Source organism: Microtus pennsylvanicus, chromosome 9 (genome assembly GCF_037038515.1).
Source record: "Microtus pennsylvanicus isolate mMicPen1 chromosome 9, mMicPen1.hap1, whole genome shotgun sequence".
Lineage (NCBI taxonomy): Eukaryota > Metazoa > Chordata > Mammalia > Rodentia > Cricetidae > Microtus > Microtus pennsylvanicus.
The window spans coordinates 53,359,596-53,387,479 of record NC_134587.1 but is presented as its reverse complement, the minus strand read 5'-3'; the positions used below and the strand labels follow the sequence as shown (position 1 = coordinate 53,387,479).

Here is a 27,884-nt window from a genome sequence, read left to right as displayed (position 1 = left end):
AATTTGAAGGGAGCAGATATAAAGTAAAAGCCATTTTCACAACATGAAGAGTGCCTGCTAGTAGAATGACTCCCACTGTTACTACCGGTCTTTGCTGCACCTCCCATTCCATCACTGTACTGCAGTCCTCCAGAGCAAGATTGTTCATTCTTACTTCCTTGACAACATATGTGTATATAAGTTATTTGAAATTCTACCTGAGTGATTTATCTCTTTACCCCATTTATTTATTTAGTCTGTCATTTATTTTTGTATTTAGAGACTCATGGATATTCTCTCATTCAAGGCTAGAACTCAATAATTACCATATCCTTTTGTTGCTTAAATTATTTGGCTTAAGTCATTAGGAACATTTTTCATTGTCTGTTAGTATCCCTCCAGCTTACTTCCATCAATATAGGTGTTTTGTTGCTGATAGCATTACTGTTGTCAGTTGATTGGCTTGGTTTGTGGTAATAATAAAAGAAGCATTTGGTTTGTTTTCTTTCTCAATTTTCTGGCATTACAAAATAATCTAGGTTTATCTTCTATGTTTTTCAACTCAATTTTAGAGTCACTCATTTCTCCATGTAGCTGTTATTTATTTCCTTAGCAAATGAACTTGTAGATGCTGGGTATGCTGTATAGTTCACCGAAGTGATTGCATAGTATATAGACTTGTCATTATTTGTAAGAGATCCAGTTGTTGCATTACCTTACCAATACTTAGTGCTTTAATTTTAGCCAGCCTAATGTGTCAGTATGTATGTGTGTAGTTTCTGGGATACTTATATTGTCTTATTTTGTTGCTTAAAGTACAAGAGACAAATACAACTATTTACAGTATTTCATTTAAACTCTTACTACACTTGAATATATAGAAACATACAGAATATACAGTTATTAAGAATTGACTTTTTAAATTGCAGCAAATACTGTTAACATTAATTACTATGTGAAAGATAAGGATTCTAAAGGACATTCCAGTAATGGCAGGCTGTCAGTGTTCTGAGGGCTGAGCATGTATGAATACTTCACAACAGCAGGTGTGTACATTGAAAATCAGTCCCCAAATCTCTCTGATCACATTGTTGAGGACAAGGAATTGTTTTTAGAATTTTGTGAGATTTGTAATATAATTATTCTGATAAGAACTTATTAAACTTGTCATCATTAGAATTCAGGAGAGGACTTTAAATCAAATGGATTCATTCCAAGTTCCTCAGCAAATTTTGTAAGACCAAATATTTTAAACCAGTGGTTCCCATGGGACTCCAGTTTGTTATCGTTTTTGCAGGCCTCAGGAATTCAGCATGAGTTTTCACTGGTCAGTAGGAAGAGCACTAGATAGATGAAAACTGCGAGGGGAAGTTAGGGGCTTTGGACCATGGATGGAGAGATCGCTCAGCGGTTAAGAGCACCAACTACTCTTGTAGAAGACCTGGGTTCCATTCCCAGCATCCACATGGTAGCTTAGAACAGTCTGTACATGAAAGGGATGCACATACAGGGCCTTGGACCTTTTCCATTTGGGAATGGGCACGGGCTTTGATTAGCATTACTTTTTCTACTTCGTTCTTCTATCAGAAGCATTTTGCCTTCTCCTTGGAAGTAATTTGAATGTTTTTCTGTGGGAAACCACTTTTTAGCAGCTTATCTTCCTTTATACAACAGGAAGGTCACTAGCCTCACTTCTTACCTTGCGTAGGGGATATGGCATGAGGCATGTGGAATGAAATGGCACTTTTCTTCTAACTTGCCCACCCTCATTATACTTCTTTTGAGGGCTTAGTCACGGAAGAGGCAGTAAGTACAGGCTTGAGTATGTGTTTGACTTTACAGCAGTCATTGGTATAAATCCAAAGAGATACCTTTCTTCTGAATGTTCCTGGTCCTCTCTGTTTCCACAGGAGTCTCCCCAAGACAGTGCTATCACAAGAGATATTAACCGCACATTTCCAGCTCATGACTACTTCAAGGACACAGGAGGAGATGGACAAGATTCCTTATATAAAATATGCAAGGTATTTCATATTAAAATATAAAAGTATTGGTTTTGAATGATGGTTCTGATTCTCTGAAATTATATAAAAGACAAACATCAAAATGTAATTTGGGCTTGTTTGAGGTTTTTTGTTTTGAGTTCTTTCGTTTTTTGAAACAGGGCCTCATGTTGTTTAGCTATCTTCAGTCTCTCTATACCCGAGGCTGATCTTAAATGCCTGTTTGTCTGCCTCCAGTCCCAAAATCATAAGATTACAGATGCATTCCACCACGCCGTCTATAAAGTGTAATTTGTTATTCAGTGTTCAAAACTAGAAAAGAAAGAAAAAAACAGCAAAAAAGAGAATGGAAAGCCATAGATAATGCTCTTTTAGAGTTATCAACAATCAGGAAATAATGAACTGGAGAGATGACTCCATGTTTAACAGCACACACTGCTCTTCCAGAGGACCTGAGTTCAGTTCCCAGCACCTACACCCACTGGCTCGCAACCATGAATTCTGGCTCTATAAGCATCTGCATTCATGTAGGTCGTTCTGTTATGCTGGAAGTTACTCTCAGCCATTTAGAAAACAGGACATAAGAGAAGCCAGAAAGAAGGTAAGGGACAGAAAATACCATCTTCTTGGCACACCATAGCCATTGCATTACGAACTCATAACTACTGGCCTACACAGGACTGTCCCTGCCAAGAGCCAGTCATGGATAGGGTAGGACTTATGGGACCCTACTTTTCCCTACTGAACTATTAGGTACTGAAATGTAACAGGAGGAACGGGTCCCTTTGTTTTGTAACAGGAGCGAGCAGGCTGCTTGTAGTCCCAGCCGTCCGGCTAATTTATACCCAAAATAACCACACAGAAATTTAATTAATTAAAATACTGCCTGGCCCATTAGTTCTAGCCTCTTATTGGCTAACTCTCATATTTTGATTTAACCCATTTCTAGTAATTGGTATGCCACCACGAGGTCATGGCTTACCAGGAAAGATTCAGCATGTCTGACCTGGTAGCTCCATGGCGGCTCTCTCTCTGACTTTGCTTTCTTCCTCCCAGAATTCATTTCTGTCTTCTCTGCCTACCTAAGTTCAGGCCAAGCAGTTTCTTTATTGATTAACCAATGAAAGCAACACATAAACAGAAGGACCTCTTACACCACTGAAGATTTTGGGAGTGGTACCTACTGACAGCCCCTCTGCTGAGCCTGCCAGGCTCCAATGGAGAGTTGCAAACCTATGGTCATACAGAATCCTAGTTCAGGGCTGGAGAGATGGCTCAGAGGTTAAGAGCTTCGCCTGCTCTTCCAAAGGTCCTGAGTTCAATTCCTAGCAACCACATGGTGACTCACAACCATCTGTAGTGGGGTCTGGTGCCCTCTTGTGGCCTGCAGGCATACACACAGACAGAATATTGTATACATAATTAATAAATAAATAAATAAATATTTTTTAAAAAAAGAATCCTAGTTCAAGCAGTAGGTCACAAAACCAAAGAGAGGTAAATGTTGGAAAGGGATTTGTCAGGAGAGAGTGTAAGAGGGCTTGGGGAGAAAGTAATTAGTGTGTGTTATATACATTTGTTAAATTGTCAAAGGACAAATCTGAGGAAGATTATATTTGAAAACCCAAAAGAGAAAAAGAATAGCTGAAGCCAGTGTAGCTAAATGTGACACTAATCAAGACAGAGTTCTCAGTGTTTAATAATAAACAGAGAAAAACAGTGCCATCCTGACCCTTCATAAGGCATAGTTAGACTTTTCAATTTTGGTTTGTAAGCTCCTGGGAGCTGTGGAATGTTTATGCACATTCTAAGTGGACATGATCCTGCATTAGGAAGTGCCAGTGCCCATTCAGGTGGATTGGTAGCACTGTGATGGTAAATACTCATTTCTGAGGACTGTGCCTAAATAACGTAAAAGTAGCAGTCTTTTCAGTTGTCATCTTTTTTGTTTATTTGTTTGGTTTTTTGAGACAGGTTTTCTTTGTTTAGCTCTGGCTGTCCTGGAACTCACTCTGTAGACCAGGCTGGTCTTGAACTCAAGATCTGCCTGCCTCTGCCTCCCACATGCTGGGAGTAAAGCTTGTGCCACCACTGCCTGGATGGTTGTGATCATCTTACAGATACAGAGTGAGTGAGTAAAGCTTGTGCCACCACTACCTGTGATCATCTTACAGATACAGAGTGAGTGAGTAAAGCTTGTGCCACCACTGCCTGGATGGTTGTGATCATCTTACAAATACAGAGTGAGTGAGTAAAGCTTGTGCCACCACTGCCTGGATGGTTGTGATCATCTTACAGATACAGAGGGAGTGATGCACATCAGAGCTACAGAGGCCAGGACCAGACTTTTTGAGTCTTTGATCTTTTCCTTCTCAGAATTAAGTATTTTTGTTTTGTTTTTTTTTTAGTATATCCAGGCACGGTACAGACATACTTCCACTTAATATTGAAAAGAAAAAACTACCAGCTGATTTTAGGACAGGCTGGCAATAAAAGGCTTTCTCACTAGAAATACTAGGTGATTGGAATTATAGAGGACAGTTAGACGTTAAAGAAGTTGTTGTGTAATTTCTCCATAGCACTCAAAGCTGTGATTCTGTCGTGCTTTGCGTAGGTCGTTTGGCCGCTTGTATCTTGTATCTCGATTGTTCCTGCAGCCATTCCCCACCTTGTTGCTGAGTTCCCAGAGTATGTCCCACCATCCACCGTCTCTGCCTCACACTTCTGTGTCCAGTTCCCATGTCTTAATCTCCCTACAGCTCCCTGCCTTTGGCTCTTCCCCTCCTGGCTATTCTCTCAAACCTCTCAGTTTCCTCAGTAACTCTGTTTTCTTTCTTGCGGCCTGCCGTCGCACAATGACCTTCCCCTGGTACTCAGATGGAATTCTGCAGCTGTACATGATCCCTGTGAGGTTACTTGGAAAGATGTGCACAAATCTGTGCTGACTTGTGAATTCCTAGGTGCCCGTTAATCTCTGTCAGAATCGTGGAACAAAGTTGGTCTTTCGAGTTCACTTAAAAACATGTTTATTGGGAAAGCTTTCAAATATACAGAAGTTGGTTATTGTGATGAATTTCTATGTATTCCCTTCACATCAGCCTCTTTCCACTTTGCTTCATCTGTTCTTTAAAACTTCAAAATAAAGGGGCTGGAGAGATGGCTCAGAGGTTAAGAGCACTGACTGCTCTTCCAGAGGTCCTGAGTTCAATTCCCAGCAACCACATGGTGGCTTACAGCCATCTATAATGAGACCTGGCGCCCCCTTCTGGCTTGCAGGCACACGCGGAAGGAATGCTATACATATAATAAATAAATAAATAAATAAATATTTAAAAAAAAAACTTCAAAATAAAGTTCAGAAATCTTGACCCAAAGTTAGACTATTGTTCATCTCAGCCATCCACTATCAGCTGAATTATGTCTAGACGTCCCTACATGCCTTCATGCAGCTGCTGCATCCCTTCCTTCCCCCATGCCACATCCTCAGGTTGATTCCTGTACTTGGTGACCCATAGAATTGCACATCCTTCCCATTATTCCCTCTTATGTTGCTGGCAGTTTTATTTATTTAAAAAAAAAACTGCCTTGAATTAGTCACCCAACCTCTGGGGTCCAGCCTGCTTTCTTGTTTACGCCAAAATGTGCTTCTTGTTTACAGCAAAATTGGGCTCACTTGTGCAGCCTCCACAGAAATCTTGAGTACTGCAGTCTTAACACAGTAGAATGAAATAAAAGTTGAGTTCATTTTCTGCTTCTGGATTCCTTACCTTAGCATTGGTGATGTTTTGTAATATATCCTGGTTCATGATTTACTCCTGCTTTACCAAATGAACTTCTTGCTTTACATGGCTTGATTTATTTGTCAGGATTCCCTCACTGCTCAAGGACAGTAGTACTTAGCGCACTGCTGAGCACATTACAGATGATCCTTACGTAGCCGCGAACTAATGAAAATGGCCTGTCCTCCTTTTCTTCATTGTAGACCATTGAACCTCATTCTCCCACTGTTTCCCAAGTCCCTCATGTACTGAGTACCTGTGTGCATTCATTTGGTCCCTTTTCTGCCTAAATAGTATGTTCTCCCCTGTTCTCTACCTGTGGAGATTCCATGTATACATTTCCTCCTATTACATAAAATTGCTTAAACTGTGTTTAGCCCTTTGTCTGTGAAGGCTGAGTGAGGACAGGAAGTCAATTATGACATTTTGTAGTGTGTATAAATAATGTACTAAAGATCCAGCAAAACTGACAAACACAGGCCTCGACTCTGTAACTGATGAATTGCTGATGATACCAAATGCTTCCCAGAGAAGTGTTAGCTCTCTGCCATGATAGTTTTCAGTACACTCTTAGCAATATTGACTCTAACATTAATTTTTATTAACTTGAGTTATGGAAGGTAGTGTGCCTCCTGGTACAGTTTCTTTCTAAAGCCCTTGTTTTGTATCTTGTTTTTAAAAAGAAGTATACATGCTTCTTGTCACCTTCTCATCAGATAAGCTGTAAGGAACCAGGAAGCCTAATAAAATTACAGTGAATTCCACCTCACTTTATGAGGATAGAATTGTATGTGTTTGTAAAGCTATGGGGTCTCTAAAAGCTAATGATAAAATATGTTTACGTATGTTAACCTATCATTACGTATATAAACACTGGTTTCTCATCTGCCGGAAAGATAAACTCTAAAACACCTAATTTTAAATTCCTTTCTTAGGACACAGGAATCTTGGTACACAGAAGGTAGGAAAATAAAGAAGTGTCAACTATAGGTGGACTTTTCTTTCCCTCACACCAGTTCCCAAATAACCAACACAGAGACTCAATATTAATTACAAATGCTCAGACACTAGCTCAGGCTTGTTACTAGCTAACTCTTTTTTTAAAAATATTTATTTATTTATTATGTATACAACATTCTGTCTGTGTGTATGTCTGCAGGCCAGAAGAGGGCACCAGACCCCATTACAGATGGTTGTGAGCCACCATGTGGTTGCTGGGAATTGAACTCAGGACCTTTGGAAGGACAGGCAATGCTCTTAACCACTGAGCCATCTCTCCAGCCCACTAGCTAACTCTTATAACTTAAATTAACTGACTTCTACTAATCTACATTCTGCCACATAGTGTGACGTCTCTTTCATCTTGATCCTCCTGTTTTCTCCCATGTCTGCCTAGTGACTCCACTAACTCTGTTCTTCTTTTACCCAGTGTCCTTAGTCAGGTTTTCCCACCTAACCTTATCCTGCTCAGCTATTGGCCAGGCAGCTTCTTTATTAACAAATCACAGCATAGTATACATAAATATACAGAAGGATTATCCGACAGCATTTCCCCCTTTTGGTCTAAATAAAAAGGAAGATTCTTAACTTTAACACAGTTAAATTATATTCAACAAAACAGGTATCAAGTAGGAATTACAGTTAAAAATCCAGACAATTTATATTGGTAAAAATCAGAGAAAATATTCTGTTATCTATTTTGTCTTTATAAGTCTAAAATTTCATATCTAATTAAATTTGTTATCATACTTTTTTATTTTATTTTTTTTTTTTTGGTTTGATTTTTGTTTTACGAGACAGGGTTTCTCTGTAGGTTTGGAAACCTGTTCTGGAACTTGCTCTGTAGATCAGGATGGCTTTGAACTCACAGAGATCTTCTGCCTGTCTCTGCCTCCTGAGTAAGGGGATTAAAGGCTTTCGCCACCACCACCTGACTATGATATTTTATTTTTTATCATGGACAGCATAATGTCAGCAATTAAGGCAAGGGAAATTTCTCTGCCTAAATGACTAGCTTTTGCTGTAAAGAAAGCAAACTCCATGCAAAGTTTCTTTGATACCTGTCATCTTCTATTGAAGTAAATGGGTCCTGTCTGGAGCAGACATGTCTCACTCTCATAAAAAGCCTTAGGTTATTAAACATATTAAATGCCATGTTTTAGAGGTCTTTGAAGTGTTTAAAGATCATCTATCAATCTGTCTATCTATGTAAATATATCAGTGTATAACCTTGAAAATATATGTAACATGACTACAGATTTGATTTTAATAGGTGATTAACTACTAACTTGCATTTCTCTATTATCCTAAATAGTTTGTAGTAATTTTCCAGGAATAGAAATACACATTACATTATTAAATGAGCTGTATATTGGATGTGAGGGCTATCTGGCTGCGACATCTGTCACCCCATTGATCGCCAGGGTTGATTTGGCTGATCTGGCTGGCTAGGCGGGTGTCCCCTTCCTCCCTCACCACTCCATGTGCGTCCCTCCCGAAGCTGCCGCGCTCAGTCGAAGAGGACGACCTTCCCCGAATAAATGAGCTGTATACATTAAACAAGAGTAGGAACATATATTCAGTATGCTCTAACAAACATCACCTGAAATTTGTCTCAGTATATAAAAATACATACCAGTGTAAAATATTTAAGACTAGTAGTTGCTTTTTAGATTAAAGTAGATTCAGTAATCTATCCTTTTATCCTGTTATTTCTGTGTCCCCCTCTCCATTTTTCTTTTTAGAACAAGATCCCTGAAGTTTCTTTTTTCTGCTTTTTTTTTTCTGACCATTACCAATAACAACTTGTAACCAATCACCTTAAACGATGACAAACATCCATAACCAATATTTAGGAAACGTGGGCACTTTTCTCTAGACTACTTCTTCTTGTCTGGGGGGTGTTAGTATCTTTGGTGGAAACTTGAGAAAACTGGAATAATGAGGTCTCAGCTGGAGTAATCCATGAGGTTGGACCATCTCAGCCAGCAGCCTTGAAAGTGTTGTAGATGTAGAATTTTGAGAAGACTCTAACAGAGGCATTTTGAAATGATGGGTTACCTGGGCCATTCGTTTTCATTGGTATATGGTCCCCTTATTCTGGGCTTTGTTTGTATTGTTTTGTTTTAATTTTAATTTTGTTGATTTTTACTGAGCTCTACATTTTTCTCTGCTCCGTTCCCTACCTCTTCCCTCCCCTTCAACCCTCTCCTAAGGTCCCCATGCTCCAGATTCACTCCGAAGATCTTGTGTTTTTCTACTTCCCATGTAGATTAGATCTTTGTATGTCTCTCTTAGGGTCCTCATTGTTGTTTAGGTTCTCTGGGATTGTGATTTGTAGGCTGGTTTTCTTTATTTTATGTTTAAAAACCACTTATGAGTAAGTACATGTGATAATTGTTCTTTGGGTTTGGGTTACCTCACTCAAAATGATGTTTTCTAGCTCCATCCACTTGCCTGCAAAGTTCAAAATGTCGTTATTTTTTTCTGCTGTGTAGTACTCCATTGTGTAAATGTACCACATTTTCTTATCCATTCTTAGGTCGAGGGGCATTTAGGTTGTTTCCAGGTTCTGGCTATGACAAACAAAGCTGCTGTGAACATAATTGAGCACATGTCCTTGTGGCACGGTTGAGCATCCTTTGGATATATACCCAGAAGTGGTATTACTGGGTCTTGCGGAAGATTGTTTCCTAATTTTCTGAGAAATCGCCACACTGACATCCAAAGGGGCTGTACCAGCTTGCACTCCCACCAGCAATGTAGAAGTGTTCCCTTTTCCCCACAACCTCTTCAGCATAAGTTGTTATCAGTATTTTTGATCTTGGCCATTCTTATAGGTGTAAGATGGAATCTCAGAGTTGTTTTGATTTGCATTTCTCTGATGACTAAGGATGTTGAGCATTTCCGTAAGTGTCTTTTCAGCCATTTCGGATTCCACTGTTGAGGTCTGTAATCGATTTTTTTTATTGGATTATTTGTTCTTTTTTTTTAAATTTTTTTATTGAGAAAAAGAAAAAAAAAGTTTCTGCCTCCTCCCAACCTCCCATTTTCCTCCCCCTCCTCCCACCCTTCTCTCCTCCCCCTACTTCTCTCCCCCTCCCTCTCCAGTCCAAAGAGCAGTCAGGGTTCCCTGCCCTGTGGAAAGTCCAAGGTCCTCCCCACTGCATCCATGTCTAGGAAGGTGAACATCCAAACTGGCTAGGCTCCCACAAAGCCAGAACATGAAGTAGGATCAAAACCCCGTGCCATTGTCCTTGGCTTCTCATCAGCCCTCATTGTTCGCCATGATCAGAGAGTCTGGTTTTATCCCATGCTTTTTCAGTCACAGTCCAGCTGGCCATGGTGAGCTCCCAATAGATCAGCCCCATTGTCTCAGTGGGTGGGTGCACCCCTCGTGGTCCTGACTTCCTTGCTCATGTTCTCCCTCCTTCTGCTCCTCATTGGGAGCTTGGGAGCTCAGTCCGGTGCTACAGTGTGGGTCTCTGTCTCTATCTCCATCCATCACCAGATGAAGGTTCTATGGTGATATGCAAGATATTCGTCAGTATTGCTATAGGATAGGGTCATTTCAGGTTCCCTATCCTCAGCTGCCCAGGGAACTAACTGGGGACATCGCCTTGGGCTCCTGGGAGCCACTCTAGGTTCAAGTCTCTTGCCAACCCCTTAACTAAGACTTGTGCTTCCCTGCCCCCCATCCAACCTTCCTTTATCCCAATCATCCTGTTTCCCCAAGTTCCCCCCATCCTCCCCTTCTCACTTTTCTCTCCCCATCTCCCCTTACCTCCATCTCACCCCACCCCCAAGATCCCAATTTTTTCCCTGGCAATTTTGTCTACTTCCCATAGCCAGGAGGATAACTGTATGTTTTTCTTTGGGTTCACCTTCTTATTTAGCTTCTTTAGGATCACCAATTATAGACTCAGTGACCTTTATTTATGGCTAGAAACCAATTATGAGTGAGTACATCCCATGTTCATCTTTTTGGGTCTGGGTTACCTCACTCAAGATAGTGTTTTCTATTTCCATCCATTTGCATGCAAAATTTGAGAAGTCATTGTTTTTTACCACAGCGTAGTACTCTAATGTGTATATATTCCACACTTTCTTTATTCTTCCATTGAAGGACATCTAGGTTGTTTCCAGGTTCTGGCTATTACAAAATAATACTGCTATGAACATAGTTGTACAAATGCTTTTGTCATATGATAGGGCATCTCTTGGGTATATTCCCAAGAGTGGTATTGCTGGGTCCAGGGGTAGGTTGATCCCGAGTTTCCTGAGAAACCGCCACACTGCTTTCCAAAGTGGTTGCACAAGTTTGCATTCCCACCAGCAATGGATGAGGGTACCCCTTCCTCCACAACCTCTCCAGCAAAGGCTATCATTGGTGTTTTTGATTTTAGCCATTCTGACAGGTGTAAGATGATATCTCAAAGTTGTTTTGATTTGCATTTCCCTGATCGCTAAGGAGGTTGAGCATGACCTTAAGTGTCTTTCAGCCATTTTAGATTTCTCTGTTGAGAATTCTCTGTTTAGATCTGCACTCCATTTTTTTTTTTTGGATTATTTGTTCTTTTGATGACCAATTTCTTGAGTTCTTTGTATATTTTGGAGATCAGACCTCTGTCTCTTGTAGGGTTGGTGAACATCTTTTCCCATTCTGTAGGCTGTCGTTTTGTCTTATTGACTGTGTCCTGTGCTTTATAGAAGCTTTTCAGTTTCAGGAGGTCCCATTTATTAATTGTTTTTCTCAGTGTCTGTGCTGCCGGGGTTATATTTAGGAAGTGGTCTCTTGTGCCAATGCATTCAAGTGTACTTCCCACTTTCTCTTCTATGAGGTTCATTGTGGTTGGCTTTATGTTGAGTTCATTGATCCATTTGGACTTGAGTTTTGTGCATGGTGATAGATTATGGGTCTATTTTCATTCTTCTACATGTTGATATCCAGTCATGCCAGCACCATTTGTTAAATGTGCTTTTTTCCCCCCACTTAATATTTTTTTCCTTCTTTATCAAAATCAGTGTTCGAAGGTGTGTGGATTAATAATCGTGTCTTTGATTCAGTTCCGTTAGTCCTCCTGTCTGTTTTTATGCTAATACCAAGCTGTTTTCAGTACTGTAGCTCTGTAGTAGAGTTTGAAGTCAGGGATTGTGATGCCTCCAGAAGTTCTTTTATTGTACAGGATTGTTTTGGCTATCCTGGGCTTTTTGCTTTTCAATACGAAGTTGAGGTCTTTCGAGGCCTGTGAAGAATTTTTCTGGGATTTTGCTTGACATTGCATTGAATCTGTAGATTGCTTTTGTTAAGATTGCCATTTTTACTATGTTAATTTTTCCTACCCAAGAGTGTGGGAGATCTTTCCACTTTCTGGTGTCTTCTTCAATTTCTTTCTTCAAAGATTTAAAGTTCTTGCCATACAAGTCTTCCACTTGTTTGGTTAGAGTTACTCTGAGATATTTTATGCTATTTGTGCCTCTTGTGAAGGGGGGATGTTTTCCTGTTTCTTTCTCAGCCCATTTATCATTTGTGTACAGGAGGGCTACTGATTTTTTCAAGTTAATTTTGTATCCTGCTACATTACTGAAAGTATTTCTGAGTTGTAGAAGTACCTTGGTAGAATTTTTGGGATTGCTTATATAAACGATCATATCATCAGCAAACAGTGAGATTTTGACTTATTCATTTTCGATTTGTATCCCCTTGATCTCCTTTTGTTGTCTTATTGCTCTGGCTAGGACCTCAAGAACCATATTGAATAGATATGGAGAGAGTGGACAACCTTGTCTTGTTCCTGATTTCAGTGGGATCACTGGGAGTTTCTCTCCATTTAGTTTGATGTTGGCTGTTGGCTTGCTATATATTGCCTTTATTATGTTTAGGTATGTTCCTTGTATTCCTGCTCTCTCCAATACCTTTATCATGAAGGGATGTTGTACTTTGTGGAAAGCTTTTTTGGCATCTAATGAGATGACTGCGTGGTTTTTATTTTTCAGTTAGTTTATATGGTGGATTATGTTGACAGATTTTTTTTTTTTTTGTATGTTGAACCATCCCTGCATCTTGAGATGAAACCGACTTGATCATGGTGGATGATGGTTCTGATGTGTTCTTGGATTCGATTTGCCAGTATTTTATTTAGTATTTTTGCATGAGTGTTCATGAGTGAGATTGGTCTGTAATTCTCTTTCTTAGTAATGTTTTATGTGGTTTGGGTATCAGGGTAATTGTAGCCTCATAAAAATAGTTTAGCAATGTTCCTTCTGGTTCTATTGTGTGGAACAATTTGAGGAGTATTGATATTAGTTCTTCTTTGAAAATCTTGTAGAATTCTGAGCTGAAACCATCTGGTCCTGGGCTTTTTTTGTCGGGAGACTTTTGATGACTGTTTCTATTTCTTCAGCATTTATAGGTCTGTTTAATTTACTTATCTGGCCTTGATTTAATTTTGGTAAGTGATATTTATCCAGAAAGTTGTTCTTTTCCTTTAAGTTTTCCAAGTTTTTGGAGTACAGGGTTTTCAAAATATGACCTGATGATTCTCTGTATTTCCTCTGTGTCTGTTGTTTAGGCTTCTTTTAATTTTCTGATTTTGTTAATTTGGGTATTCTCTGCCATTTAGTTAGTTTGGGTAAAGGTTTATTTATTTTGTTGGTTTTCTCCAAGATCCAACTCTTTGTCTCATTGATTCTTTGTATTGTCTTCTTTGTTTCTATTTTGTTGATTTCACCTCTCAATTTGATTATTTCCTGCCCTCTAGTTCTCTTGGGTGAGTTTGCTTCTTTTTGTTCTAAAGATTTCAAAGGTTCTATTAATTCACTAGTGTGGGAGTTTTCCAGTTTTTCATGTAGGTGTTTAGTGCTATGAACTTTCCTCTTAACACTGCTTTTATTGTGTCCCCATAAATTTGGTATGTTATGTGGTCATTTTCATTGAATTTTAGGAAGTGTTTAATTTCTCCCTTTATCTCTTGCTTGACCCCTTTTTGATCAGGTGAGCATTGTTTAATTTCCAAAATGTGTTTGTGGGTTTTCTGGAATTAGTATTGCCCTTGAATTTCAGTTTTAAGCCATGGTGATCTAAAAAGATACATTAGGTTATTCCAATTTTCTTGTATTTGTTGAGATTTGTCTTGTTACCAAGTATGTGGTCAGTTTTTGAGAAGGTTCCATGAGGTGCTGAGAAAAAGGTATATTCTTTTGTGTTTGGATGGAATATTCTATAGATGTATGTTAAGTCCATTTGAGTCATAACATCTGTTAGTTCCCTTATTTCTCTGTTCATTTTTTGTCTGACTGACCTGTCCAGTGGTGAGAGGGGAGTGTTGAAGTCTCCCACTATTAATGTGTGGGGTTTAATGTATGTTTTAAGCTTTAGAAATATTTGACATATGAGGGAGCCCTTGTGTTTGGGGAATAGATATTCAGTATTGAGATTTCCTCTAGATGGATTTTTCCTGTGACTAAAGTGAAAAGTCCTTATTTTTGTCTCTTTTGATTGATTTTAGTTTAAAGTCTATTTTGTTAGGTATTAGGATAGCCACAGCAGTTTGTTTCTTAGGTCCATTTGATTGGAAAATTTTTTTCCATTTATCTGAGGCAATGTCTATCTTTGAGGTTGAGGTGTGTTTCTTGTATGCAGGAGAAGGATGGATTCTGTTTTTGTGTCCAGTCTATTAGCCTGTGTCTTTTTATAGGTGAGTTGAGTCCATTTATGTTAAGGGATAATAATGACCAGTGATTGCTATCTGCTGTGTATTTATTTTTTGTTGTTGGTGATGTTAATTCGTGTATTTTTCCCTTCTTTGTGATTTTGCTGCTATGAGACCATCAATTTTCGTTTTTGTTGATGTAGCCAACTTCCTTGGGTTAGAGTTTTCCTTCTACTATTTGTCTAGGGCTGGGCTTTTGGCTATTTATTGGTTGAATCTGGTTTTGTCATGGAATATCTTGGTTTGTCCTTCAATGGTGACTGAATGTTTTGCTGGGTATAATAGTCTGGGCTGCCATCTGAGGTCTCTTAATGTCTGTATAACACTTGACCACGATCTTCTGTCTTTCATTGTCTCCAATGAGAAGTCAGGTGTAGTTCTGATAGGTCTGCCGTTATGTGTTACTTGGCCTTTTTCCTTTGCAGCTTTTAATATTCTTTCTTTATTCTGTAGTATGTTTAGTATTTTGATTATTATGTGGCAAGAGGACTTTTTTTTTTGATCCAGTTTGTTTGGTGTTCTGAAAGCTTCTTGTATCTTTATAGGCACATCTTTCTTTAGGTTAAGAAAGTTTTCTTTTATGATTTTATTAAATATATTTTCTGTACTTGAGTTGAACTTTTTCTTCTATACCTATTATTCTTAGGTTTCATCTTTTTATGGTGTCCCATATTTCCTGGATATTTTGGGTTAAGCTTTTGTTAGATTTAATGTTTTCTTTGAGCAATGAGTCTATTTCCTCTAATGTATCTTCAGCACTTGAGATTCTCTCTTATATCTCTTGTATTCTGCTGTTCATCCTTGCGTTTGTGGTTCCTGATGGTTTTCTCATGATTTCTGTTTCTTTAATACTCTGGCTTGTGCTTTCTTTATTGTCTCTATTTCATTTTTCAAGTCTTGAATAGTTTCTTTCATATGTTTGATTTCTTAGTTTTCTTTAAGGGATTTGCTGATGTTTTCCAATTTTTTTGTTTGTCTTTTCCTCCATTTCTTTTAGGGAATTTCTCATTTCCCCTTTCAGAGGTTCAAACATTCTCCTGAAGTTATTTTTTAGGTCATTTTCTTCTGCTTCATCTATATTTGGTTGTTCAGGTCTTACTGTTGTAGGGTCTCTAGATTTAACTGGTGTTGTGTTGCTCTCTGTGGTGTTGCATGTGTTCTCACCTTGTCTACTCATCTTTTCCTCTAATTGGTGTGGTTGGGCTGTCTTTGATCCTGTTGATTAATCTTTTAAGTGCCAGTGGATTCAAGACTCGGATGGTTGTTCCTCATGGTACACTCAGTGCCACGGTTCTAATTACCCCGTTGGTTACTTTGTGTTTCTGGAGGTCACTCTGCTCCTGGTTTGCTCTGCTCCTCCGGAGTTTTCTGTCTCAGGCCTGCTCTGATCTTGGTTTCCGGCTCAGACCTGTTTCTGTAAATGTCCCTGGTCAGGATCTGCTCCTGTGGAGGTCCGTGGCTTGGGGTTGGTTTTGTAAAGGTCTCTGGCTCTGATATTCTCCCTTGGAGGTCACAGAACTGGGTGCACCCGGATCGGCAGACAACTTACTCTCTCAGAGGTCCCAGACCTACAGAGGTTTCTGGTCCCTGCCTACTCCCTTTGACATCCCAGGCCAACGCCCATACCCACAGAGATTTCTGGTTCCTGCCTGCTCCCTTGGTGGTCCTAGACTCATGCCCCTTTTTTTGGTTTTTCCAGACAGGGTTTCTTTAATATTTTATGGTTTATTTAACTTTATTTTTTTATGTGCATTGGTACTAAGGTGTCAGATCCCCTGCAACTGGATCTTCAGACAGTTGTGAGCTGCCATGTGGGTGCTGGGAATTGAACCTGGGTCCTCTGGAAGAGCAGTCAGTACTCTTAACCACTGAGCCATCTCTCCAGCCCCCTTTGTGTAGCTTTTGAACCCGTCCTAGAACTGGCTTTGTAGACTAGATTGGCTTTGAACTCACAGAAATCCACCTGCCTCTGCCTCCTGAGTGCTGGGATACTGCCACAACCCTGTGAATGGGTTATCACTTTAAGCACTTTGTTTTTTGTCCCTGTGCAGGCATACTCTGTGTACGATGAAGAAATTGGTTACTGCCAGGGCCAGTCCTTCCTCGCGGCTGTGCTGCTTCTCCACGTAAGTTGAGTCTGTGTCACAACTACACAGACCTCCTTGGGCTTAAATATGGCTAAGGTTAGGTTTGGCCATATTCCTGGACAGAACTTGTATTTAGAAACTCTAACTTAATGGCTCTGTGAAGAGAAACCTGATGAGGATAAATGGCAGTGTTGAGAACTAGTATAAGGTTAGATTTCCTTTTTATTTTCAGGTTAGACAGACTTCAGTATTGGTTGCTATTTTGTTGTCTGTAAAATAGCCAGTCATTAATATCTGTTTGAAAATTTGTATCCTGGGAAGAGATCAGGCTTTTTCAGTATCATTCTACTCATGTGCTTGTTTAATAAAGATCTTTATTCTTCAACTTTACTTCTTGAAGTAAATAGAAAGGTCAGAAATACATTACGCTCAACAGCCATATTAAGTGGTCATCATTTGACTTCTAGTTACTGATTTATTCTTTGTCTTCATTTTTCATTTCCAAAAACACAGCTTATTAGCTTTTAAAAGAAAGTAGCAAATATTTGAACCTGTCTTGTAAGGACCAGGGTGTTCTACGTCATAGCTGTAATGTGACTTCCTGCCTAGCACACGGTCCACACTTCGTGCCCCATCCCCGTGCATGTGCCCTTCATGAGCTGCTGGGGGTTCTGTTGGGCTGGGGGTTGAACCCAGGAAGGCAAACCTGCTGGGTGAATGTCCTACCTATGAGCTCGCCCCCCTGCCATATGGGACTCTTATGATCATCATCTGATCCAGCAGCACATCAGATGCTGCACCTGTTTGCCTTACAAAACCACCCTGTCGTCTTTGCTTCAAACCATTGATGTGTAGAAAATAAATTAAACACATTGTCCCATAAAATGTTCAGATTCTTAATTTGCATAATCATCTCATTATTTAATATAAATGTGTGGCAAGAACACGACACAGGCAGTATCAACAATTCTGACTGCTTCTGGAGATATGAAGCTAAGAGTGAGCACAGGACAAGCTAGTAACGCCACCATCTGTAAGCAGATATCTGTTGTAATAAGAGCGGCAGGGCTGCGTCCCCAGCACCCTGGCCACCTGCTAGCTTATGCCCGAAATAACAACACACAAACTGTATTATTTTAAACACTGCTTGGCCCATTTCTATCTAGCCTCTTCTAGGCTAATTCTTGCACCTGGACTAGCCCATTTCTAATCATCTGTGTAGCCCACGAGGTGGCTTACCAGGGAGATTCTAGCCTATGTCCATCCTGGGTTGGAGCTTCATCGCGTGTGCCTCAGTGAGCAGAGCTATGCGTCTGCCCAGGAGAGGGGAGCATGGCGTCTCTCTGAGGCGTCTGCCCCTGAGAGGAGAGCTGTCAAGTCTGAGCTCACTTCCTCTTCCTCCCAGCATTCTGTTCTGTTTACTCCACCCACCTATGTTTTAACCTATGAGGGCCAAGCAGTTTCTTTATTGCTTAACCAATGAAATCAACAGATTGATCACTCCCACATCAGATAGCTGTACAAGCATGCTTTCAGGGACATTAATAGATCCGTACAGGTAAAATGCAATGAACATTGTAAGACTGTAACAGAGAACTTTGTTTAGATTAAAGGCTCCTTCCTCTTGGCAGATAACCGTTAAGTTCAGTGCACACTGAAAAACAAAAAAGGCTGTCACTCTGCTGTATACTTTTCAGTATCATTTCACCTTTTCTCTTGTTATGTAGCAATAGAAATATTTTAAAAGCATGAAAATAGAGTAGAACATTGCTGTCAAAGGGGATCATATAATATTATAGAAGCTGAAGAATTTCAAATGTATGGAATTAAAAGAGGCCTAGTGTGACTGTAGTGGCAAAAAGGGAAGGAAGAGAGAGAGAGCTAGAGAGGACAAGGGCCCACCAGGAAACCATGCAAGTCAAAATAAAGCTTCCATGTTTGCTCTCAGAGGGCAGGAAGTCTTAGAATTTTAGCCCTGTCTTCTTTCCTGTGAGCTCAGCGTGGTGATGTCTGTAGCGGGTACAGCAGAGTTACAGAATAAAACAAGGTTGGTTCTGGGTCAATTAGAATATTTGGGGAAATTTGGAATATATGCTAATGCTGTGGCATTAATAAACAGGTCAGTTGTTTTTTTTCTTCAATTTAATTTGTTGTTTTAGACAGATTTTATGTCTCAGTCATGCATACATATGATTCATCTTTTATTTATTGTAGTTTCACACAAAGAACATTTATTCCCATTTAATTATCACCACCCCTTTAAAATGGCTTCTTCAAATTCTAGTCCTATTTAGAACTCCTGCTGCATCCTTTGTGTTGTGTTTCCAGCATCAGAAATGCCACACAAATGAAGCCACTTCTCCCTCACGTGTACAGGAAATATCTCAGAACCTCTAACATTTTGTCCCATACAGCCTGTCCTTCCCAGGCTACGCTTTGTCATGTTTTGCTTTTGCTGTGCTATTTTCTCACTGGGTCCTGTGTTCTGCCCACTTCCAGTATCGTGTTCCTCAGTAGCCCTCCCACCATCTTGATTTTTCTGAAGCTTGCTACAGTTAAATGGATTCTTAATATTGCCAGTGCCTGCCTTCTGTTCTTGGAGGCATGTTCCATAAAGTCATGAAAGATACGCTTATTCCTAATGGGCATCTGTGGACAGAACTGGAGGAGGGCAGCTCAGCGCCTCTGCCACCACTGCTCTTGTTCTGTGAGTGATAACATAGACCTGAGGGTGTGGAAGGCTCTTCTAGAATAAGCTATTCGTTTGTTTTGTTTTTAGAGACAAGCTACTTTTTGTTTTTGTTTTTTTGTTTGTTTGTTTGTTTGTTTCGAGACAGGGTTTCTCTGTGGTTTTGGAGCCTGTCCTGGAACTAGCTCTTGTAGACCAGGCTGGTCTCGAACTCACAGAGATCCGCCTGCCTCTGCCTCCCGAGTGCTGGGATTAAAGGCGTGCGCCACCACCACCCGGTGAGACAAGCTACTTTTTAAGAATTATTTTTAATTTATGTGTATTTGTGTGTGCCTGCAGGACCTTATGTGCATGATAGTTCTGTAGGTACCCACAGAACCTGGAAGAGGACAGTGGATCCCCAGGAACTAGAGTTAGAGATGTTTGTGAGCCTCCATCTGGGTGGTAGGAACTGAGGTCCTCTGTAAGGGTAGTGAGTGATCCTAACCACTGAGCCTTCTCTCCAGCCCCACAAACTATTTCTTACTGTGATAGGAAAAAAATAATAATTTTGCTAGAATGACACTGTAGCAAAGACAGGTCAAATGACTGGAAAAAAGGCCTCATCATTTCCGAGAGCTGAGACGTTCTGTGTGTCCTCCTCTAGCCTGTCCTCCTGCGGAACCTGCTCTTGATTCACAAGCTTTGCTGTCCTGGGTGCTCATCAGCCCTTCTACCGGTTCCTACTTCATTATACTCTTGCTCTGAGGAAGGCAGTGGTAGCATGAAGTAGGCCCTCCTTTAACATTCCTTGCCTGAGTGAATTAATGCTATTAAATAAAACTTGAGAGCTGGGTTTCTGTGCGCCATTCCATTTCCTGACAGTGGAGGGCTAAGCTGAAGATGCTGGAGTCATTCTTTTGTATCCCACTCCTCCTTTGCCCATCTGATACAGATGCCCGAAGAACAGGCATTCAGTGTTCTGGTAAAGATCATGTTTGACTATGGCCTCAGGGAACTTTTCAAGCAAAATTTTGAAGATCTACATTGCAAGTTCTACCAGTTGGAGCGCCTCATGCAGGTACGGGAACTCAGGCTGGGTTGGACAGATAGGTGCAAAACTCTGGCAGATAGATTGGGGAACAATGGCTTTTATTGCTGTTGTTTCTTACTATGCGACGAGGATGCAGAGATCCATCAGTGCTGGGAATCTGATATGTTTAAGCTGGGTTTTCAGTCGGAGAAAAAAACCTAAGAGCAAATTGCTTAGTCAGGCCCTTTTCTATAGCAAATGCAGGGAGGAAATGTTCCCCGGGGCTACAAAGGTTGTCTGTTGACAATACCCCTACCAAAGTTGAGGCAGACTTTTCCAAAACATTTCACAACTTGGAAATAAAAACTGGCTTTCCAAATACTTGTCACTTTTCTCGGGAATTCCTCTTTCTCTCAGCTAGTTTGTAGTATGGAAAATAGCCACTAAGTGTTCTGAAGCACTTCAGAGATACGCAAGTGTTTGACTGTTTGGGCTACTGCCGGCAGATTTATGAGCCTCCTAAGAAACGTAGGTGAGCTGCATATATGCCCAGAACTAATTACTTTACTGTTTCAGGAATACATTCCTGACCTGTACAACCACTTCCTGGATATCAGCCTTGAAGCACACATGTACGCCTCCCAGTGGTTTCTTACACTTTTCACTGCAAAATTCCCTCTCTACATGGTCTTCCATATCATGGACCTGCTGCTCTGCGAGGTATGTGTCAGCGCTCACAGTCCTTAGACTCCTGCTGTAGGCTCTGTCAGATCTCATCTTTTGTTTTGTTTGGGGATTGCCAAATCTGGGCTGAGGCCTGTGTCCTGCTCGCCCTTTTCACAGAGGTTCTCTGCTGAGAAGAGACAGATAGACTACTTAGTATTCAGTAACACTCACTGTGACACTGTAAATAAAATAGGGGTTCCTTTCTTGTGTAGAGGGAGACAGAGGTTGCAGTGCCCGGCTTTCTCGAGTCTTCTCCTTAGAATTAAGCTGCAGCTGTCACATCTGAGCCTGTGTTGGGAACTGGAACCTTCCTTTTAAGGGGATGTTTGTTTGGTGTCTCCTGATGCAGAGAGCAATTGTATGCTAGCACTCCTAGCTCTGCATTTTTCTTTTTAAAGAGAGGTCTTGATAGAGGTCCCCCAGCATTGTTACACAACCATACTAGCTAGTGACTTGATGACTTGAGGTGAGGAAGAAATTTACTTAACGTAGAGCATTGACACAAAAAGAAACAAGGCAGTGTGAAAAATGTCCTTAGCCTTGACATAGAGAGGTGTGTATGTGTTAAGAAAGAAAAAACTTAGAAAAGATGTGCCCTCGGTAGAAATTTCAGAAAATATGATCAAAAACAATTGAAAATACTTCAGTCTCTGTGTCTCTACAATTAACTACACAGCACTTTGGTGTGTATTCTTTCACTTTTTTTGCACCTGTTTTTATATGTAGTATGACATTTTCCTACTGTAATGTTATATGATAATGTATTACAGTTCTACTTCTATATTTTGAAAAATATAGCCAGGCACAAGCCTTTAATCCCAGGACGCCTCAATGCAAGTGAATCTTTTAGTTCAAGGCCAGCCTGGTCTACAGAGTGAGTTCTAGACAGCCAGGGTGAAACAGAAACCTTGTCTGAAAATACCAAAATAAGGGAAGTATTAGTTCTAGAGATGAAGGCCCAGACACCTTAACTGTTTAGTGTGAAGATAGTTCACCTGTTCTGAACTCCACAGCTTCCATATTGGTCAGATGAGGAAGACAGATTAGAGACCTCCAAGAAAGCTCAGGTCTGGGATTTTGCGATTGTCATATTGATAGATTGTATGACTGTCATGTTTGCTGTGGAGTCATGGCTGTTGGAGAACTACTCGTTCTTTCTGAGCGTCAGAACAGGGCTGGAGTGCCTGTCCATGCTGGTGCTACAGCTAACAGGACAAAGTGGATACAGACACTAAAACTGTCTTGTCTCTTCTCTTTCAGGGAATAAGTGTCATTTTTAATGTCGCCCTTGGATTACTGAAGGTACATGTCTGAGTTGTCTGGTGTCCTGCCCTGCTCCACTGTGTTTGTAGTTTTCTTCTCACACAGCGGTCAGTGTGCTCCGCCATATCCATTGGCGCGGTGTATTCAGGACTCTGCAAAACGGTGCAGTTGTAAAATGGCTCTTGGGTATCTTCATAACAAGACATTTTGTTCCTACATGTGGTTGTTTTTTCTTAATTCAAGACTTCCAAGGACGACTTGCTGCTGACAGACTTTGAGGGTGCCTTGAAGTTCTTCAGGGTTCAGCTCCCTAAAAGGTACCGCTCAGAAGAAAATGCAAAGAGGCTTATGGAGCTGGCCTGCAACACGAAGGTACACTAACTACCGTTTGTGTTAGGTCATTCTCTGTGTTTCAGTTGATGTCTCTGATGAAATCGTTAATGCTTATAATATGTAATTGATAGCTCACACAGGGTGTCCTTATCTTAAATATTTGTACCGGAGTGTTTGAGAAATGGTCAGGGGCTTTCTGTTGTGTTTTGCTTTGGTAGGAGTGGCATTGTTGCTCTTTTTATTTTTACTGAACTGCCCTGGGGTTAGAACTCAAGTGTATTTTTCAAATTCATGTGTATTTCATATATAGTTTGTATATATAACCTGAAGGTCATTACAATACATTGTTGCTTAGTGTGCTTTTATGTTTGGCTGTGGTATCCCATGTAGTCAGATATGATATGTCAGTAATACATTTTTTTTTCAGATTTATTGAGGTTGGTGATATACACCTGTAGTCTCAGCACTCAGGAGACTGAGGCAGGAGATTCTTTAGTTTCAGTTCTGCCTGGGCTATGTAGTGAACTCCAAGAAAACCTGGTCTGCACAGCAAGACTAACTGACAAAACCAACTGAAACAAAAACAAAACAGTATTCCTTTTGAGAGCATGCAGGACTTCCTATTTTCAAATTAAGGACTCATACCCCATAATAAGGACATCTGCTTTTGTGTTGTATAGCTTGCACCTTTCTGTTTTTAAAAGACCTTCATAAACACTTGACATTTTCTATCTGTGGGTTTCCTGTCTATGGATTCAACCCATTGTGAAGTGAAGGTATTTGGGAAAAATACATGTATAGAACAACACAGATTATTTTTTTCATTGATATTATTCCCTAAATAGTATGCCAATTAATATGCAGCATTTATATTGTGTTTAGGTATTATTGGTAATTTAGAAGTCATTTCTCTATGCATGGTAGAACGCATGCAGGTTCCACACAAACACTTCACTACTTGATATAAGGGACTGAGCATGCTCTGATTCTGGACCCAGCTCCTGTGGATCCTGAGGGAGGACTGTATATCACATCCTTGAGTTGAACCTCATTGGCCCTTACAGTCTGTTGCTGTAGGAGGAGTGTAACTGTCCAGTGTACAGAAAGATGAGACAGAAACCCTGTTGATACTGAGTTGGTTTGGGACAGATTTTGCTTTCTTGGTTTTTCACTGTGCTGACTTCACCCTTTGACATTAATTATTGTGATCAGAAATTCTCTAAAAAGAAGTAAAAATAATAAAAAAAAAAGAAGTAAAAATATGTGGAGAACCCTCATAATCTTTTTAACTTCACACATGACTTTATAACTTTTATGGGTTTTATGGCTAATATATAAATGATCACGGTGTACTCATGTTTTGATAAATTTGTGTTTTTAAAGAGGAAATACTATAATTGAAGGGGCTTTAATTAGAAATTTCAGGATAGAGACAGGCAGAGTAAAGGCCTAATAAAGATTGTGTTTAGGTTCACACGAGGTACAGTGAAGAGTTTGATGTCACCACTGGACTCAGATCTGAACCCAGAGCTGATTCTACCCCCAAGGCTCTGTATGAAATAACATTATCTGGGTCATGTGTCACATTAATTTAACAAAGACAACCCTCTGTTAGTGCATAGAGAAATTAGGTAAAGTATGATGTAGAAAATGTCCAATATATGAATGAGAGAAATGTAAACCATGTGCTTATAAGAAAGTAGCTCAGTTAGTGTGTGTGAACCCACACATCCATATTCCAAAGCACTTGGGCCTTATAATCAGGGTCTTATTGCTCACATATAACCATGTGGGTATGACTTTGGACCTTGAGGGGGCAGCAAGAGCTTGGAATGGCTTCCTGGTCATTAAAAGATGATAAAATATAATGAGAAAAGTAATGCTATCTGAGATTGTATACAATACGCTAGATGCCTTGGCTTTTATATGTGGGTTAGCCATGACAGTATGTACATTGATTAATATAGTGCCTAGAAATTAGTAAAGGCTCAGGAAATGATAGCTTCTGTTTCAGTACAGTCACATGGGAATAGGTTTGTATAGGGCGCAGAGCCAAGTGAGCTCTGACGCAGTCACATGTGTTCACGTGTCTTCACGTGGTTCCGCCTGTGAGAAGGCCTCTCTTCTGCCCACATTCCTTCTCCTTCCCCTGTCCTTTCTTGATGACCCTGGGACCTAGATCAGGAACGCTGTTGCAACTTTTGATTCCTCTTGTTCACAGGCACTATATGAAGCGTTATCCTAATCACTCTTAATAAATAAAACCCAGAATCAGATATAGAGAAGTAAAGGATCAGCCACAGTCACCACGTACTTCTCCAAATGCTCAGACTGAAAAGTGCCAAGCTCCTGTCTCCGTCCTGCCTTATCACTTCCAGGCTGTCTGTACAGGTCTCCAAACCTCTATGGTTACCTAGTGGCTAGCTCCACCCTCTTTATTTGTCAGGATACAAACAAAATATCACAATACCTATCTTCACACCCCATAGCCTGTCATTAAAGTGTACCCTGATTTTGCCCACCTCAAACCACTTCCTTTCTACAGTGACCCTCTGTTTTCCCATCCTTTTTTTCCTTTGCTTAAAAGTCTGGTGTATGTTATCACCAAACTCTGGTGTCCTGCTGCGGCTCACAAGTTCACCTCAGTCGTGAGCAAGGTCTTTACAGCTTCTCTGATTCTATCTCCTGTTTCTCTTACTTGTTTTCTACTTCAGATTCCCCTGGCTTTCTTGTGTTCTCAGACTACACTGCGTGTGTTTACCCCTCTGCTCTTTACAGTGGCTAACTTTTCAACTTAGAACTAACTCTTGTACTAGCTGTGTACATGACTTCCCTTCAGATCCCAGAGATGTCTTCTCTAATCACGGTATCTAACCGCTTTCCACCAGCCCTTTATATTCACAAATTAATCGGGCCTCATTGAAATAGAGTCCACAGCAGGACAGAGTCTCAGCAGTGCAGGTGTAGTATCTGACTTAAAAATACTGCTTGGCTGGCTGTTGAGTTTCTACCTACTCTTTTACAAACATTTGGGCAAGTCTTAAAAAGAGGTTCCAGCTCTAAGCATCATTAGTTGAAAACATGTTAGTAAACAGATGTTTTCTCCCGTAGCTCAGATAAGTTCCTGTCCTTCTTAGTAAGATCAGACAACAGCCTGCCTTCACAGTGTTTGTACACCATGTATATCTATCTCATTTGGGGTAGGAAATTCCTCCCATTCCTGGAGCACTTTGCCTGCTTGGGGTGCATTTTGGATGGTTCCCCCTGTTTGTTCTTACTCTAGGTGAGTCTAATTTTTCTTGAAATTCACTCTGCAATGAAAGCCTATAGCTTACCAGGCTACAAGACACAAAGCTTTTCTGGTGAAAGATGAAGGGAAGCACGCACAGGAGTAATTCACAGTCTTGCTGACATAGTGAGGAAAACAGAGGGAGTGGTTGAGTCAGGTTATTGGCATAGTGAAACTGCATGGTACGGATTCAGTCTCTGGCAAATGTATCACGAGCTCTGTGTCCTGTGTCAGGATATGTCAGGAAATGACATCGTGAGCTGTGCGGTTGGAGTCTCTTCTAGACATGGAAAGGGGTTTTGTGCTAAGGGACTATTGAGGTATGGAAACTAGCTTCCAAACTTTTCAACTTTTTGGTGTAGAATTTTAAAGCTTGGCTCTGCCATTCATTGGTATCCTATTCTTGTTATTTTTAAATGTTCTTAAATTGTGCTTTGTTTACTGGGTTGTACCTCCTGATTATTATGAGAGTTGGAAATACTTTGTCTCATGTGACTAGAAATACTTGTGTTGTTACTGTGTTTCAGTACTGTGATAATGCTATGATTTATAGCTATTTCTTACAAGCATCTTACTCTTCATAGCTTAGTGGGTGAGGGGGAGAACAGCAGGCATGGATCTGAGACTAGTGGAAGTCACATGGTTTACCAGATGGCATAAGGGCCAGTGACAGGAAGCCTGGTGAGGCTCAAGCCTCTGACCCTGCTCTCCCTGCCTTATGCTTCCTGTTCTTTCTGAAAAAGTGTACTGAGGATTAAGGTTGATGTGGCAGTATCTAAAATGGCCACAAGATGGGTGTGTTGCTTAAAAAGCACCATGTTCTCTGGGGTCTGTGAGCCTTAATTTTCTCTACATTTCTCCCGTGCCTGTCTTTTGGTTTCTTGGGCCCTTTATGTCTTCCTTCTCTTTCTTTGTCTTCAGATGAGTTAGCTGCAGGACTGAAGGGTTTTGTCTCTTGAGAAGTTAGTACCCATGGCTCTTAATGTTAAGTTTAGTGTGTTACATGAAGAAGGCTCACCAGTCTGTCTGTCTATAAGTTAGTAGACAGACAGAAACCTTCTCACTGCTACCTAGCATCCCTTGTTAGTCTTCTAGGAGCTCCGTGACTTCCATGGCTGTGTGCCACACATAATTTGTAAGAGGAAAGAATGTGAAAATGAATGTTTCTAGGCCTTTTAATTTTTGATTCAAGAAATATTGGGGATCTGCATAGAATCTCAGGACTTGGGAGGCTAGAGGCAGGAGGACTCCCAGTTCCTGGCCAGCCCTGGCTAAACTGTATAGATTTTGTATGCTGTTGAAGAAAGGAAGGAGTGTGCGGTAAAAGACTAGTTTAGATAAAGAGCTCTTTGTGAGGTGGCTCTTAGATGAAGCCTGAATATCTGAACCCTGCCTTGGAATATGATATCAAATCTGAAGGGAATGCAGGACTTCAGGCTGCAGAAGCCAGGGACAGCGCTTCCTTCTCTGTCCAGCCCATTCATGATGTTAGTGGTGTTATCATGGAGTGGAATCTGAAGTGTTATAAGGGTAGTGCTCTCAAAATCTTTTTGTTTGATTTTTTATTTTTGGTTTTTCGAGACAGGGTTTCTCTGTAGCTTTGGAGCCTGTCGAGGAACTAGCTCTTATAGGCCAGGCTGGCCTCGAACTCACAGAGATCTGCCTGCCTCTGCCTTCTGAGTGCTGGGATTAAAGGTATTTGCCATCACCGCCTGGCACTCACAGACTCAAAACATAGTGCTTCACACAGTGAAGTGGATCTCTTTAGAGATGCCTAGAGTAAGAAGTAAATTACCAAGGTGTCAGGAGATGATGGCATGGAGATGCTGTACCTGAAAGACTGACCACACTCCGCGCGCAGACACTTTACCCAAAGCTGCGCCACCCTCTAGTGCAGATAGGACCACAGAGCTTTTTCCATTAATGCACACATTTTAGAACTAGATTTTATTTTTATTGCTTTATAAATAATACTGATCAAAATTCCTACTTCCTCCCTCCCACTTCCCTCCC

General features: G+C 40.5%; 1 protein-coding gene across 9 annotated transcripts in view; it reads left to right on the top strand.

The window, feature by feature from the left end:
• Window positions 1–27,884, top strand: part of Rabgap1 (RAB GTPase activating protein 1) — a 159,710-nt gene that overhangs the window by 106,907 nt on the left and 24,919 nt on the right. For all 9 annotated transcript variants that reach the window (XM_075986104.1, XM_075986099.1, XM_075986096.1 and 6 more), the window contains 6 exons: window positions 1,890–2,003; window positions 16,524–16,598; window positions 20,183–20,308; window positions 20,837–20,980; window positions 22,247–22,288; window positions 22,493–22,621. In XM_075986104.1, coding sequence (XP_075842219.1) covers window positions 1,890–2,003; window positions 16,524–16,598; window positions 20,183–20,308; window positions 20,837–20,980; window positions 22,247–22,288; window positions 22,493–22,621 — 630 coding nt within the window. The remainder of the gene's footprint in view (window positions 1–1,889; window positions 2,004–16,523; window positions 16,599–20,182; window positions 20,309–20,836; window positions 20,981–22,246; window positions 22,289–22,492; window positions 22,622–27,884) is intronic.